General features: G+C 42.3%; 1 protein-coding gene across 4 annotated transcripts in view; it reads left to right on the top strand.

The window, feature by feature from the left end:
* Nucleotides 1-4,991: 4,991 nt before the first annotated feature.
* The window catches only part of SNCA (synuclein, alpha (non A4 component of amyloid precursor)), a 105,179-nt gene continuing 95,026 nt past the window's right edge, over nt 4,992-15,144 (top strand). For 2 of the 4 annotated variants that reach the window (XM_014530277.1, XM_005882619.2), the window contains exons 1-2: nt 4,992-5,094; nt 6,483-6,628. In XM_014530277.1, coding sequence (XP_014385763.1) covers nt 6,508-6,628 — 121 coding nt within the window. In that variant the 5' untranslated portion in view covers nt 4,992-5,094; nt 6,483-6,507. Of the gene's footprint in view, nt 5,095-6,141; nt 6,310-6,482; nt 6,629-15,144 lie in introns of those variants that run through there. The other 2 variants (XM_014530276.1, XM_014530275.1) reach the window with 2 other exon arrangements.

Raw genomic sequence — 15,144 nt, 5'->3', positions numbered from 1 at the left:
AATCAAAAGGACAATGAGGTACCATCTCACACCTGTCAGAATGGCTATCATCAACAAATCAACAAATGACAAGTGCTGGCGAGGATGTGGAGAAAAGGGAACCCTCATGCACTGCTGGTGGGAATGCAGACTGGTGCAGCCGCTGTAGAGAACAGTATGGAGTTTCCTCAAAAAACTAAAAATGGAACTTCCATTTGACCCAATGATCTCACTTTTAGGAATATATCCCAAGAAACTAGAAACACCAATCAGAAAGGATACATGCACCCCTATGTTCATAGCAGCACAATTTACCATAGCTAAGATTTGGAAACGCCTAAGTGCCCATCAGCAGATGAGTGGATTACAAAATGGTGGTACATCTACACAATGGAATACTACACTGCTATAAAAAGGAAGGAACTCCTACCATTTGCAACAGCATGGATGGACCTGGAGAGCATTATGCTAAGCGAAATAAGTCAGTTGGAGAAAGATAAATATCACATGATCTCACCCATTTATAGAATATAATGAACAACATAAACTGATGAACAAAAACAGATCCAGAGACAAAGAAGCATTGATCAGACCATCAAACCTCAGAGGGAAGGCAGGGGAGAGTGGGGGTAAGGGGGAAAGATCAACCTAAGGACTTGTGTGCATACATATAAGCATAACCAATGGACACAGACACCATGGAGGTGAGGGCATGAGTGGGGGGTGGAGGGGAGGCAATGGGGGGATAAGGACACATATGTAATACCTTAATCAATAAAGAAAATAAAAAACAAAACAAACAAACAAAAGTAACTGCTCAAAATAATATTTTCATTGGTCTTCAGTGAGTGGGGCCTAAAATATCTATTGTATTCCCCTCTTTGTTTTAAAGCCCTGGGTCTCAAGGAGGTCCCTGTTACTATAAATATGCCATATGAAATAATCTATATAGTAAAAGCCTAAGTGACCAGAATGACCAGTTGCTATGATGTGCACTGACCACCAGGGGGCAGATGCTCAATGCAGGAGTTGCCCCCTGGTGGTCAGTGCGCTCCCACAGAGGGAGCACAGCTCAGCCAGAAGCCAGGCTCACAGCTGGCAAGTGCAGCAGCAGTGGCAGGAGCCTCTCCTGCATCCACGGCAGCGCTAAGGAACAGGAGCCAAGCAGCTAGGAGCAAGGGGTCCCAGACTGTGAGAGGGAAGTCCGACTGCCTACTTAGACCCGACCTAAGCCAGCAGGCAGACATCCCCTGAGGGCTCCTGGACTACAAGAGGTCGCAGGCCAGGCTGAGGGACCCCACTCCAGTGCATGAATTGCGTGTACCGGTCCTCTAGTATCTACAATAATTGTCATAGTAGTCTGTCAAGGTACCTAGTCATGGTGGGCCACAGTGGAAACCACTTATTATTGGCAATAATAAAAAGAAACAAGAGCAATAGAAGGAAACAAACTACTGATACATGCAGCAACATGAATGAACTTCACAAATATTATGCTGAGTGAAAGACACTGATGGATACAAAAGAAGTTCATACTGTATGATTCCATTTTTGAAAGTCTAAAATACATAAACTAAGGAGGGCATGAGGGAACATTCTCCAGTGATGAAAATTTCCTATGTTTTCAAAATGATGTGGATTACACTAATGCCTGTATTTTTGAAAACTGATATAAAGGAACTACTTAAGACCTGAGCATTTCATGGTCAATAAAATTTACTTAGCTTTTTAAAAAAGACCATCTAAAATTATTATGGTTATTTTTTATTAATTCTTATATTTTGTGGGTGCCTGCTGAAATATATACAAATGCAAAAGATGTAATTCTTGGAATTTAGTAAAAAATGTAGAGGGGGTAGTGATAAAAATTGGGGAGTGGGTGTGTATAAAGATGAAACATGACTAGCCATATGTTAAAAAATGCTGGAAGTTGGGAGACATACACAGGGGGTCTCCATTCTCTCCACTTTTGTATATTTTTGAACATTTTCCATAATAAAAAGTTGAAAAGAGAGGCATCATCTGGGTTCATAGCATTATAAGAGAAAACTGAACAGGAGGTGGACAGAACTTGTTCGAGGTCTCAAAGCCAGACAACAAACCCACGTTCAAGTTTAACCTTCTTCCTCTGACCCCAATGAAACAAAACATGAGATTTTTGGAAAGACTAGTTTTAGAAAGGGCAGGTCCATAATAGAAGGAATTGTTTAAGCATACATATACTTATTTCCTGTCCCTGTTGCTTTCAAACAGGTTTTTTAAATTTAAATTGCATATGATTCGAATTTCAGACCCAAGTGACTGCCAGGGTCAGAGAAAGCATCCCTCCACCCCCAAATAAACACAAAACCAAAATAAGAACACAGCCAAGAGTTGGCTTGCTTTCTTCCGGCGCTGAAATCATCCTCCCAGGCAAAGCAAGCAAAGGCATTCGGTGAGAGGGCGGAGCTTGGTTCTCCGTGCTGGTGTGTTGCTATGATGTGCACTGACCACCAGGGGGCAGATGCTCAATGCAGGAGTTGCCCCCTGGTGGTCAGTGCGCTCCCACAGAGGGAGCACAGCTCAGCCAGAAGCCAGGCTCACAGCTGGCAAGTGCAGCAGCAGTGGCAGGAGCCTCTCCTGCATCCACAGCAGCACTAAGGAACAGGAGCCAAGCAGCTAGGAGCAAGGGGTCCCAGACTGTGAGAGGGAAGTCCGACTGCCTACTTAGACCCGACCTAAGCCAGCAGGCAGACATCCCCTGAGGGCTCCTGGACTACAAGAGGGCGCAGGCCAGGCTGAGGGACCCCACTCCAGTGCATGAATTGCGTGTACCGGTCCTCTAGTATATTAAATAATTGTCATAGTAGTCTGTCAAGGTACCTAGTCATGGTGGGCCACAGTGGAAACCACTTATTATTGGCAATAATAAAAAGAAACAAGAGCAATAGAAGGAAACAAACTACTGATACATGCAGCAACATGAATGAACTTCACGAATATTATGCTGAGTGAAAGACACCGACGGATACAAAAGAAGTTCATACTGTATGATTCCATTTTTGAAAGTCTAAAATACATAAACTAAGGAGGGCATGAGGGAACATTCTCCAGTGATGAAAATTTCCTATGTTTTCAAAATGATGTGGATTACACTAATGCCTGTATTTTTGAAAACTGATATAAAGGAACTACTTAAGACCTGAGCATTTCACGGTCTATAAAATTTACTTAGCTTTTTAAAAAAGACCATCTAAAATTATTATGGTTATTTTTTATTAATTCTTATATTTTGTGGGTGCCTGCTGAAATATATACAAATGCAAAAGATGTAATTCTTGGAATTTAGTAAAAAATGTAGAGGGGGTAGTGATAAAAATTGGGGAGTGGGTGCGTATAAAGATGAAACATGACTAGCCATATGTTTAAAAATGCTGGAAGTTGGGAGACAGACACAGGGGGTCTCCATTCTCTCCACTTTTGTATATTTTTGAACATTTTCTATAATAAAAAGTTGAAAAGAGAGGCATCATCTGGGTTCATCGCATTATAAGAGAAAACTGAACAGGAGGTGGACAGAACTTGTTCGAGGTCTCAAAGCCAGACAACAAACCCACGTTCAAGTTTAACCTTCTTCCTCTGACCCCAATGAAACAAAACATGAGATTTTTGGAAAGACTAGTTTTAGAAAGGGCAGGTCCATAATAGAAGGAATTGTTTAAGCATACATATACTTATTTCCTGTCCCTGTTGCTTTCAAACAGGTTTTTTAAATTTAAATTGCATATGATTCGAATTTCAGACCCAAGTGACTGCCAGGGTCAGAGAAAGCATCCCTCCACCCCCAAATAAACACAAAACCAAAATAAGAACACAGCCAAGAGTTGGCTTGCTTTCTTCCGGCGCTGAAATCATCCTCCCAGGCAAAGCAAGCAAAGGCATTCGGTGAGAGGGCGGAGCTTGGTTCTCCGTGCTGGTGTGATGGGGAACAGCTGCGTTCCCTCCAGCTCCCAAAGAGGTGAAAACTCGTTAAGCGATGCAATGATCGTTCTGAAACCTGCGCGTGCGTGTCTGTGGGTCCGTGTGAGCGAAGGGGTGGGTGTCAGCTCCCAGGCAAGCGGGATCCGAAGTCAGGAAGGTGTGCAGCGTCTCGGTTTCAGAAGCGGCGAAGGGTAAACCGGCTGTGACGGTTCAGGAGGACACACCCACGCTGGATCTGTCTCCTCCACGCAGGCACTTGAGCGTGGAAAGTAAATCCCATTTCGAGAACGAAAACGCTAACGACCGCTAGGTTTCGACGTCTGGGGAATATTTATTCCTGGTTCAGCTGATGGGAAAACCTGTGCCTGGCAGCCCCTGATTGGTGGAAAAGAAAATGGTGATAGTGGGGTGGAAAGAGGATTTGACCAGCCTCCTCCTGCCTCCTCCACCTGTAACTCATCCTTCCCGGTCTCCTCTCCACCCGCGGGACCCTTTCAGGCTCAGGCCAGGTGAAGGGCAAACAAAAACCTGGAATATATTTAAGCAAAAGCAGCCTTAACCTTGTTGTCCTAAGACCATTCATCAGATGTGAGAGACTCGAGGGAAACGTGCTCCAGGTGGTGCGGCCGGGAGCGCCTTTCTGAGCCTCCCGCCTCCTCAGCAGCTCCCCAGAGATCAGCTCTACCTTTGGTGGTGGATCCCCAGACCCCGCGCCCCCAGGGTGGCTCTGACATAGGGGTCCCCGTGAGGAGCCAGAAGGAGAGGCGGAGAGGGGAGGAGGGGGGTGGGAGAGAGGGGAAGATGTCAGCCCAATCCTAACCGCTCGGATCGCCACGAGAGTCCCCGTGACCCTGAACTTGAGGCGAAGCGCAGAACACCCCCACCTTCCTGCCTGGAGCTGAGGTACAACCTGCCCCACAACCACACCCCCACCCCCATCCGAGGAGCGGAGTGAAGCGCACCCGGCGCGGAAGGCAGCTGGCGCGGGGTAAGGGGCGGGGAGAGGCGCTGACAAATCAGCCGCGGGGGTGGCGAGTGGAGGGGAGGGAGGAGGGAAACGAGGAGGAGGAGGAGGAGGAGGAGGAAGAAGATCCCGACGAGAGAAGGGGACCCAAGAAAGGGAGCGAGCGACCGGGAGCGGCGACGCGGGGTGAGGTGGGTGCTGGCTTTAGAGCAGACCCGGGACCGAGCCTGGCCTTTAGCATCCTTCGCTCTCTCCCCGCCTTCCCTCCAGACCCCCGTCTGTTTCTCCGGGACCCTCTCGTGCTGGGGACAGGGAGTGGCAATTCGACGACAGGTTCGTGGGCTCGCCCCCCGCGACCCCAGCCTCTCCACGCTGGGCTGTGCCGCCTGCAGCCCGCTCTGGGGACCACCCCCTCCGGGTGCCGCCTCTGCCCTCCTGGTGCGCTCCGAGTCCCCCCTCTTCCCGTGGAAATCCTATTTGGGGTTGTTTAGTGTTCTGAAGAGGGAAGGGGGTGTCGGACGCCTGGGCAGCAGAGGGACCGAGGTAAGCTTGGTGCGTCCTGGCGCATCCTGTCCGGGGGGAGAGGCGTCTCCGAGACACCTGGCGGGGGCTGCGCGGCCAGAGGACCCCCGGGGCGTCTCTCTCCGAGCGGGGTCCTTTTCCCTGCTCTGAGCCTGCGGAAAGTAAGTTGACCAGGCTTTCCTCCCGCTGCCGACATTGCCTTCCTCTCCCAGGCTGAGAGGTCAGGCTTCTCCGAGAGCAGCTTTTCCTTCGGGAAAAGCGAGGGTGCTGGAGGGAGCGAGAGCATCCAACTTTCTCGCCTTAACTCCCCCACTCCTCCCTCTCGGTTCTCTCCGAAAACGAGCTGTGTTGGGCAACTAGTTAAATGGAAGTGCAAGCAGGGCAAGTCAACAGGTTAAGGGGTTAACAGGTGCGGGAGCGGGTGGACGCGAGCTCAGAGAACGCCCCCTGCGGTGGCGGGCGCGCGTCTCCTGGCGGCGGGCGGGCAGGGCCGGGCGCCTGTTCTAGGTAGATAGCTGGGGCTGGGGTGGCTGGTGGGGTGGATTAGAGCCAGTGCGGGTGGGCTCCCAGTTGGCCTGAGGTTCAGCCACACCCAGGGTGCGCAGGTCTCTTCCCTCCCCGTTCCCGGTCTGCCAATTAGACCTCCTCTGGGGTTCATTTTCAGAGAGTTCCTGACCCCATGCCTCCAGCTCCCTTTCTTTCCCTGTGATCTGTCTTCTGAACGTACTTCTAACTCACACTGTCAGCGTTTGGACCCTGGGAAGTTGAGAGAGGGGTCCATCTTTTTCTGCAACTCCACTTGGGAAATGCAGTGAGAACAGCTGAGATGATTCATCCCAATCCATGTCTAGGCAGCTAGACTTGGACTAGCCAAGATGGATGGGGTATGCTCAATTTTTAATGCAAAAGCTAAAAAAAGGCTTCTTTGTCCAATGGTGGAAATAAGGGTGCACTTAAAAGACCCTCACACTTTTGGGAGTTCTACTGATCTTTCAGGGTGTTTCTAGTTTTGTTTTACCCCAAAGTTCTCATTCAAAATGTATTTTGTGTTTTGCAGCTTGGTGTAAAGGAATTCATTAGCCATGGATGCATTCATGAAAGGACTGTCAAAGGCCAAGGAGGGAGTCGTGGCTGCTGCTGAGAAAACCAAACAGGGTGTGGCAGAAGCAGCAGGAAAGACAAGAGAGGGTGTTCTCTATGTAGGTAGGTAAGCCCCGAGTGTCATTTTGATATTTATTTATGACTGATGAGTTAGGATGATTGATGCTCTAAATGCTGATATTTCTCCCTTGATTCATTTTTACGTCATCACTTGTCAAAAGGATGGATGGAGTCAGTTATGTGTGGGTAGATAAATGTGTATATTTGAGCTAATAGTAAAAAGTGAGTGTAATCTTTTGTGTGTTTTTTTCCCCAGATTACTGAATTTTGCAATAATGCCAAGGACTTTTTTTGTTTCTTTTAAAAAATGTTTATGTGCATAAATGACTATTTTGGAGGGTTTTTTTAAATCAGTACTTTAGTATATGATCAAGAATATTTTTAAGAATCAAAATCATTCTGGGGTTTTTGGTTTCTGCATAAATGACTATTTTGGAGGGTTTTTTTAAATCAGTACTTTAGTATATGATCAAGAATATTTTTAAGAATCAAAATCATTCCGGGGTTTTTGGTTTCTTTTGTCGTTATGAAGAATATTTGCTAATTTTAGAGTATTCTTTAAAAAAAAAAGACTTTGATATGGTCCTGGGGTACCTAACAAGAGACCTGAAAAGGAAAGGACAGAAATGTCTTAGGTGGAGTGATTCCCCGAGATCACTTGGCAAGCTGGAGACCAAGAGCTCAAGAAAGTACTTGAGGGCTGCTAGTAACATCTCAGCGACATTTATATAGTTCATTTCTCAAATGATACACAAAATAAGCAATGAGATTGATGCTTATCATCTGTACCTTTCCCTAAATCCCCACCTTGGAGCATTCATGAAGACCTTGACTCTCTTTTTCTTATCTTAAACTATGTTAGATTGAGTATTATTTTACAAACTTCAGATTCTTTGGGAAAGGAACAGACACACATATATACACACTTATCCACAGGGACACAAATGCATACATGCACATAAATGCACACATGCACACACTGCCCATTTCACCTCTCCTCTTTCTCCTCTGAGCTCCTCCACAGTCTCTGTTGGGCCCTGTAGCAGCAGTAGCCACAGGATGAGCAGGAAGGTGGGGGATGAGCCTAGTGAGTGGTGTAGGGTTCTATGCCCATATCTGTGGGGTGAAAGAATGCTACACTGTCTCCAATATGGAAGGGCTGGAGAAAAGTTATTCTTAGAATGATTTTTATGGATGTTTCTCATATTATTTTTTTCTCATGGTTTATAGACTCTTTTATATTGGTTGATCTTAACACAAATCTTCAGTTTAATTACATGATCTTAGAACATATTTTCAGGAATTCATTGAATTAAAGTGTTACAAGAGAACAACATTGATAAGTTAACTTCAAATTTTTTCTTGTGAAGTGTAAATTATGTCTTTTTAGATGGAATTTGTAATACTGAATAGTGACATGCAGGTAATCAATATCTTTATAGTTGTCCTCAGTTTTCCAAGTCGTGCAACTACATGCTTACAAATAGTCTTTGATTTCAGTTACTTTATAACTTAGTAACTTTAAAGTTTCTTTATAATAATAACATTCACTTGATTAGTTTTTGTGGAGAGCGGCTACAGTGTTTGGACAGGTTCAAACCTCGGACTAATGAGAGGGCACAGTCCTCTCATTGCCACATGCAAGTCCCAGCTTGGAGGGCAGAGCCCTCCCAGCACAATTATAGCCAACAGCTATAGTTGTAAGCTTGAACCTATGGTCGGAACACGTGGCCCCACGTGTCTGAGTGATGTGGGCTTGATAGAGTTCAGGTGCATGTAATTGAGTAGGATGGAAACCCAAGAGAATGTTGTAAACATCTTGACCACGCCCTTACTTTGCCTCATGGAATCTGGCTATAAAATAAAGGCATGGCTTGTGGTCCGTGGAGCTGTCTCTCTATCTGGGAGCAGCGTCCCACCCAGACCCAGCTTTCATTCTCTTGTCTGTCTTTTCTCCATCCTTCACCACCCCCTCTCAGGGTCACCAAACCTGGCTGAGCTGGCGTGGCACATAAGGCGCCCAATGTGGGGCTGAGTATGCCATGGCCGTGCCAGTCCGCCACAGGTTTTTAGTGAATCCAGATACTATTGAATATTAAATTAATACATTTGCTCTTTTCTAGGTAATGAACAGGTTTTTCTTATCTGGAAAACTTTTTATTTCTTTTCATTGTTATTTATGTTTGGATAAATAAAGTTTTATTTTCAGAGATTCTGTTATTCATTCTAAGATTATTATATAAAATTGTAAATTGTTTACATGTCATATTTTTTTAAAAATCATCTTCAATGCCTATTATGGTATTTAACATAGCCTATGTTCTATAAATTATTTATTAGTTGTCATCTAATTAAAAGTTGAACTCAAAAACAGAACTTAGGATGAGAAGTGACTATGAGAAGACATAATGGTATTGCACAACTGTTGGTAAACTTTTTATGTAAAGGTCTAGATAATACATTTTTAGGCCATAATATCTCTGTCTCAACTGCTCAGCTCTGCTGTTGTCATGTGAATGAAGCCATAGACAATACTTAGTGTGACTGTGTTCCAATAAAACTTTATTATTACCAAAACTGGTGGTGAGTTAATATAGCTCATAGGCTATAGTTTTCTGACTCCTGGTAAAGTAGAACATAAACTTTATATTAGACAAAATTAAATTCTAGTACAGACTACACCACTTATTACCTCTAGGGTACTAGGGAAGTTATTTACATTTCTCAGTACCACTTCTCTCATTTGTAAAAATACAATTTAGACAAATGCACCTACCTTGCAGAGTTTTTGTGAGAATGTCATGATAAAACAAAACATATGAATAACAAAGCATACTTTAAAAAATTTAAACACTTTATTATTTAGAGCAGTTATAGTTTCATAGAAAAATTGAAAAAAAGGTACAAGGTTTCCTATGTACCCCCTAACCCTACCCATACATAGCTTCCCACATTATCAACATCCCTCACCAGAGTGGTACATTTGTTACAATTAATGAATTATTTGACAGAGCATTATAACCCAGAGTCCATAGTTTACTTTTTAGTTCATTCTTGGTGTTGTACATTATGTAGGTTTGGGCAAATATATAATGACATGTATCTATCATTATAGTATTATACAGAGTAGTTCAATGCCCTACAAATCCTCTGTGCTCTATTTATCCCAGGGCAGAAATTTTAATGAAGCCTAGTTAATTGATTCTTTCTTTCATGGATTGTATCTTCAGTGTTGTATTTAAAAAGTCATTGCCATACTCAAGGTCATGGAGGTTTTCTCCTATGCTACATTCTTGGAGTTTTATAGTTTTGCATCTTACATTTAGAGCTATAATACCTTTTGAGGGTTTTTATTATTGTTTTATGTGGAAGGTGTAAAGTCTCTGTCTAGATTCCTTTTTGTTTTTGTTTTTACATGTAGATTTCCAGTTGTTCCAGGATCATTTGTTGAAAGGATTATTTGTGCTCATTGTATTGCCTTCGTGCCTTTGTCAAAAATCAGTTAACTATATTTATGCAGTTCTATTTTGGGGCTCTGTTTCACTGATCTGTCTATTCTTTTGCCAATACCACTCTCTAGCATTATAGTAAGTCTTAAAGTCAGATAGTGTCAGTCCTCTAACTTCGTTCTTCTCCTTCAATATTGTATAGGCTGTTCTGGATCTTTTGTCTCTCCACATAAACTAGAATCTTTTTGTCAATATCCACATAATAACTTCTTGGGATTTTGATTGAGACTGAACTGAACTATAGATCAAGTCAGGAACATCTAACATATTGACAATATTGAATCTTCCTATTGATGACCAAAGAATCTGTATATATATAATCTGTATATATATATAAAATGCTAAGCGACCAACCAACCATCCAACCGGCTGGTAGGTATGATGTGCACTGACCACCGGGGGCACTCTCAAAGCAGAAGCTGCTGAGCGACAGCAACTTTGCAGAGTGCCCTCTTGCACTCCAGATCCCTCAGAGGATGTCAGAGAGCCGGTTTCGGCCCGATCTCTGCAGGCCTGGCCAAGGGACATGTCAGAGAGCCGGTTTCGGCCCAATCCCTGCAGGCCTGGCTGAGGGACCCCCACCTGCTGGAGGGACCCCACTCACTCCACAGATGCCCTTCTAGCTATGGCGCTGCCCCAGGTGCAGCCAGCCAGGGAGGGACTAATGGAGGTTGGCTCCAGGGCATGTCCGGCCTGTCTCTCCCAATCCCGCCCTACAGGCCACCTTCTAATTAATTTCCTTTCAATGTGCACGAATCCATGCACTGGGCCAGTAGTATCTCTATATTAATTTAGTTGATTTTGTTAACCAAAACTTATACAGATCTTATATATATTCTGTTAAATTTATACCCAAGAATTTTATCTTTATGGTGCTAATGTAAAAGGAATTGTGTTTTTAATTTCAAATTACTCTTGCTCATTGCTAGCATATAAGAAAGTAATTGACATTTATTTGTTAACCTCATGTGCAACCTTGCTAAAATTAATTATTAGTTTTAGGAGTTATTTTTTAAAATTATTCTTTTGGATTTCTACATAGACTATCATGTTATCTGTGAATAAGGACAGTTTTTCTCTTCTTTCACATTCTGTATACTTTTTTAGTTTTTTTTGTCTTATTGCATTAGCTTGGACTTCCAGCATGATGTTAAAAAGGATTAATGAGAGAGGGATATCTTTGCCTTATTCCTGGTCTTAGTAGGAAAGCTCTTTGTCTCTCACCATGAAATATAATGTTAGCTGTAGGTTTCTTATAACTATTCTGTATCAAGTTGAGGAAGTTACCCTCTATTTCTAGTTTACTGGATGTTTTTGTCATGAATTTTATCATATTTTTCATGAATTTTGCATTTTGTCAAATACATTTTTGCATCTATTGATATCATTATGTGATTTGTCTTTTAAACCTATGGATATGATGATTACTTTAATTTTCAAATGTTGAACCAGCCTTGCATACCTGGAATTAATTCCATTAGGTTCTGGTGTTTAATTCTTTTATACATTGTTGTATTTGATTCACTAATATTTTGTTGAGGATTTTTGTAAAACATACTTTTATATGAAGGAGCCATGGTTATTATCAAATAAGTTCTCCAACAGAATAATTAATTAGTCAACATATATATTTTTATCCTTACAAAACCTATTATCAATTACTAGTTTGGAAAATTGGAAGTGACTAAAGAAAAAATTCTAATTTCACTGTGGCTAAAAAAGTTTTGCACACTTTTCATAAACCTCATGAGAAAGTAAATTTTTTTCCTTTATAGTATTACTAGAGGCCTGGTTCATGACATTCGTGCACTGGGTGGGGGGGGGGGCATTCCTTAGCCCGGCCTGTGCCCTCTCCCAATCCAGGACCCCTCGGGGGATGTCTGCCTGCCAGCTTAGTGCTGCTACAGAGGTGGGAGAGGCTCCCACCACCACCGCTGCACTTGCCAGCCCTGAGTCCAGCTGGGGGGGGGGGGGGGTGGCATCCCTCAGCCCGGCCGGTGCCCTCTCCCAATCCAGGACCCCTTGGGGGATGTCTGCCTGCCAGCTTAGTGCTGCTGCAGAGGTGGGAGAGGCTCCCACCTCCACCACTGCACTTGCCAGCCCTGAGTCCGGCTTCTGGCTGAGCGGCGCTCCCCCTGTGGGAATGCACTAAGCACCTGGGGGGGGGGGAGCGCTCTGCGTTGAGTATCTGTCCCCTGGTGGTCAGTGCATGTCATAGCGACCAGTCGTTCCACCATTCGGTTGATTTGCATATTAGCCTTTTATTATATAGGATACTTTTGGCAACTACCTTTTAAAAAAATATTTTTATTGATTTCAGAGAGGAAGGGAGAGAGGGAGAGAGAGAGAAACATCAATGATGAGTGAGAATCATTGATCAATCATTGGTCCCCTACTGGGGACCAAGCCCACAACCCAGGCATGTGCCCAGGACCCTTCAGTCCGCAGGCCAATGCTCTATCCACTGAGCCAAACCAGCTAGGGCAGGAACTATCTTTTGATTAATTAAAGAACTATCATAAGAATTAATGTTATTTTTATGATTTTTCTTTTTGAGTGATACAAGTTTTCAATCAATATATTTCAGTTTAGTAGACAAAGATATTCTCAGTCAAATGGCTGAGAAATTATAAATTGAGAGTCAAATTCAAAAGCAGATGGCTCTCTTTATATAATGATAAGTATTATAACAGTAAAGGAAGAAAATAATCTTTAAAAATGTTCTAACACCACTTTGCTTACTAAGCAGTAGTGGTTGTGAGTATGGATTGCTATAAAATTCTCACAATATGTCTCACCTGCACCAAGTTGATAAAGTCAACATAACATGAACAGCATAGTTGAGTTCTGGCAAACTGGTCATTACTTCCAACCTTTTTCACTCTGCAGTTTTGTGAACTGAGGGAGAGGATGGGATGCGTGTAGGCCACCTCAGCTCAGGAAAATTACTAGTACTTATGTCCCTTCCGCTTTCATATTTTTCTAGTCACATAGCCACTTGGCACCTATTTTGTAGCAATATTTTTAAAATTACTGGTTACTCAACAATTAAAGCTTAGTTATTAATTAGATACTAATAAATTATTAACATGAGATAGGTCATTTGTTTGATAAGAAGCAATATTATCAAGATTCTCATTTATCTTTAACTCAGGATACATTCCATGACTTAGCCAAAGGTCAAATTCTCAGGTACTACTGAGGAAGAGAGGAAAGACTACAGACCCCTGTTAAACATTTCTTTCTACTAGTCATTTTTAAACATATGGGTTGCAAAGAGGGACAGGTGGTTAGTGGTTAGAAATATTCTCTCAAATACAGGCTGTTTTCACTTAATATAGTTCCAGGATACATGGATTCAGAAACTACAGTTAATTAAATAACATGAATCCCTAACAACACAGTTCAAATTTCTGTGACCATGACACATGAACTGTGAGTGACTGCACAAAATACAAACCCTGCTCTTAGCTCTTCAGTCCACAGTCACTACATAAATAACAGAAACCCACTGTGATACATGCCCAAATCACATTGCTTCTTTCAATGCCTGTTGGTGATTGGTCACATCTGCTAGTCAGTTCATATAGACAGCAAAGCTCACGGTTATTTTACATCCATGTGATATGTTACAAAAATGCATAATTGAATTAGGAAATTGGCCCTAAATGATGCAAGTGTAGCAAAGAAAGTGAAAAATGCTGGAAGTAAAATTTGATTCAAACATGAATTTATTTATGGATGAAGTAGCTGACTGTGGGAATATTGACATCACTGTGGTTCAAGAGACTCTAGATGTGCAGCCAGAGGAACTTATTGAAGCTGAAAAGATTGACATGCACATAAAAGCGATTGTGATGAATACAGTGAAGATTGCCCAGAGGAAGTGGTCCCCAAAACACCTCACTTTAAAAGAACAGAGACATATGATGACATTAAAAGTACAAAGGGTAACATTTTAGAAACTGATCCAAATTTACTAATTTACAACTAAGGTTTAGGAAAGATGTTGCTCCATATACGAAGTTATACAATGAGAATAAGAATACATGCAGTGTTTAAACTACTTGTTAAATTTTTTACAAATAAATAAAACATTTATTCTCAATATATTGAATTACAATATACTAAGTAAATATTAGTGTTACTAATTTTATTCCTCCGCATTTATAAATGACTAAGAGCTTTTAATGTTTTAACAAAAAATGGTAAAGGTCATGGAACAATGCTAATTTTTACCACTGATTAATTGGTTAACTGTAATTTTTATCATTGATTTTTAAGATCACATTCCACAACTTCAATTCAGCTTGTGCATAGTCATTTTATGATCTCATAATACTATTCAAAGTGAGCATTGCCTGAAACACACACACAAACACACACACACACAGACACACAACATCATATATATATGTGTGTGTGTGTCCCAAGAAAATGTATACACACACTTTGAATAATTATAAAGACAGTGTTTATTAAAATCCATTTCATTTTCACAATTAAGCTATCAGCTCTTAAATGTGTATACATTTTTTGGGACACCCTGTATGTATGCATGTGTGTATATGTATGTATTTGTATATATATAAAATACTATCCTATACTCTGTAACATATTTAACATCTGCACAATTTCATTTATATGATTTCATGATCCAGAAAATTTGAAACCAGAGCTTATGTTCTTAAGTACAAAACTATATTTTTTTTGAGAATTTTTATGAGTCTATTTGAGCCAAAATTGATGACATATGCTGGGGAGCAAGATCTCAAATGCTCCTTTATGTTTTATTTTTATTGGAGATCTTAAATATTCAAAAATTGGAAGTTCTTAAATATATATACACTAGAGGCCCGGTGCACAAAAATTTGTGCACTCGGGGGGAGGGGGGTTCCCCAGCCTGGCCTGTGCCCTCTCGCAGTCTGGGACCCCTTGGGAGATAACGACCTGCTGGCTTAGGCCTGCTCCCGGGTGGCAGAGGGCAGGCCCAATCCCTAAGTGCAGCCCCTGGTCAGGCTCAGAGCAGGGCCGATTGGGGAGTTGGGG

This window comes from Myotis brandtii, unplaced genomic scaffold (genome assembly GCF_000412655.1).
Source record: "Myotis brandtii unplaced genomic scaffold, ASM41265v1 scaffold730, whole genome shotgun sequence".
Classification (NCBI taxonomy): Eukaryota; Metazoa; Chordata; class Mammalia; order Chiroptera; family Vespertilionidae; genus Myotis; species Myotis brandtii.
This window is presented reverse-complemented; position numbering and strand designations above follow the sequence as displayed.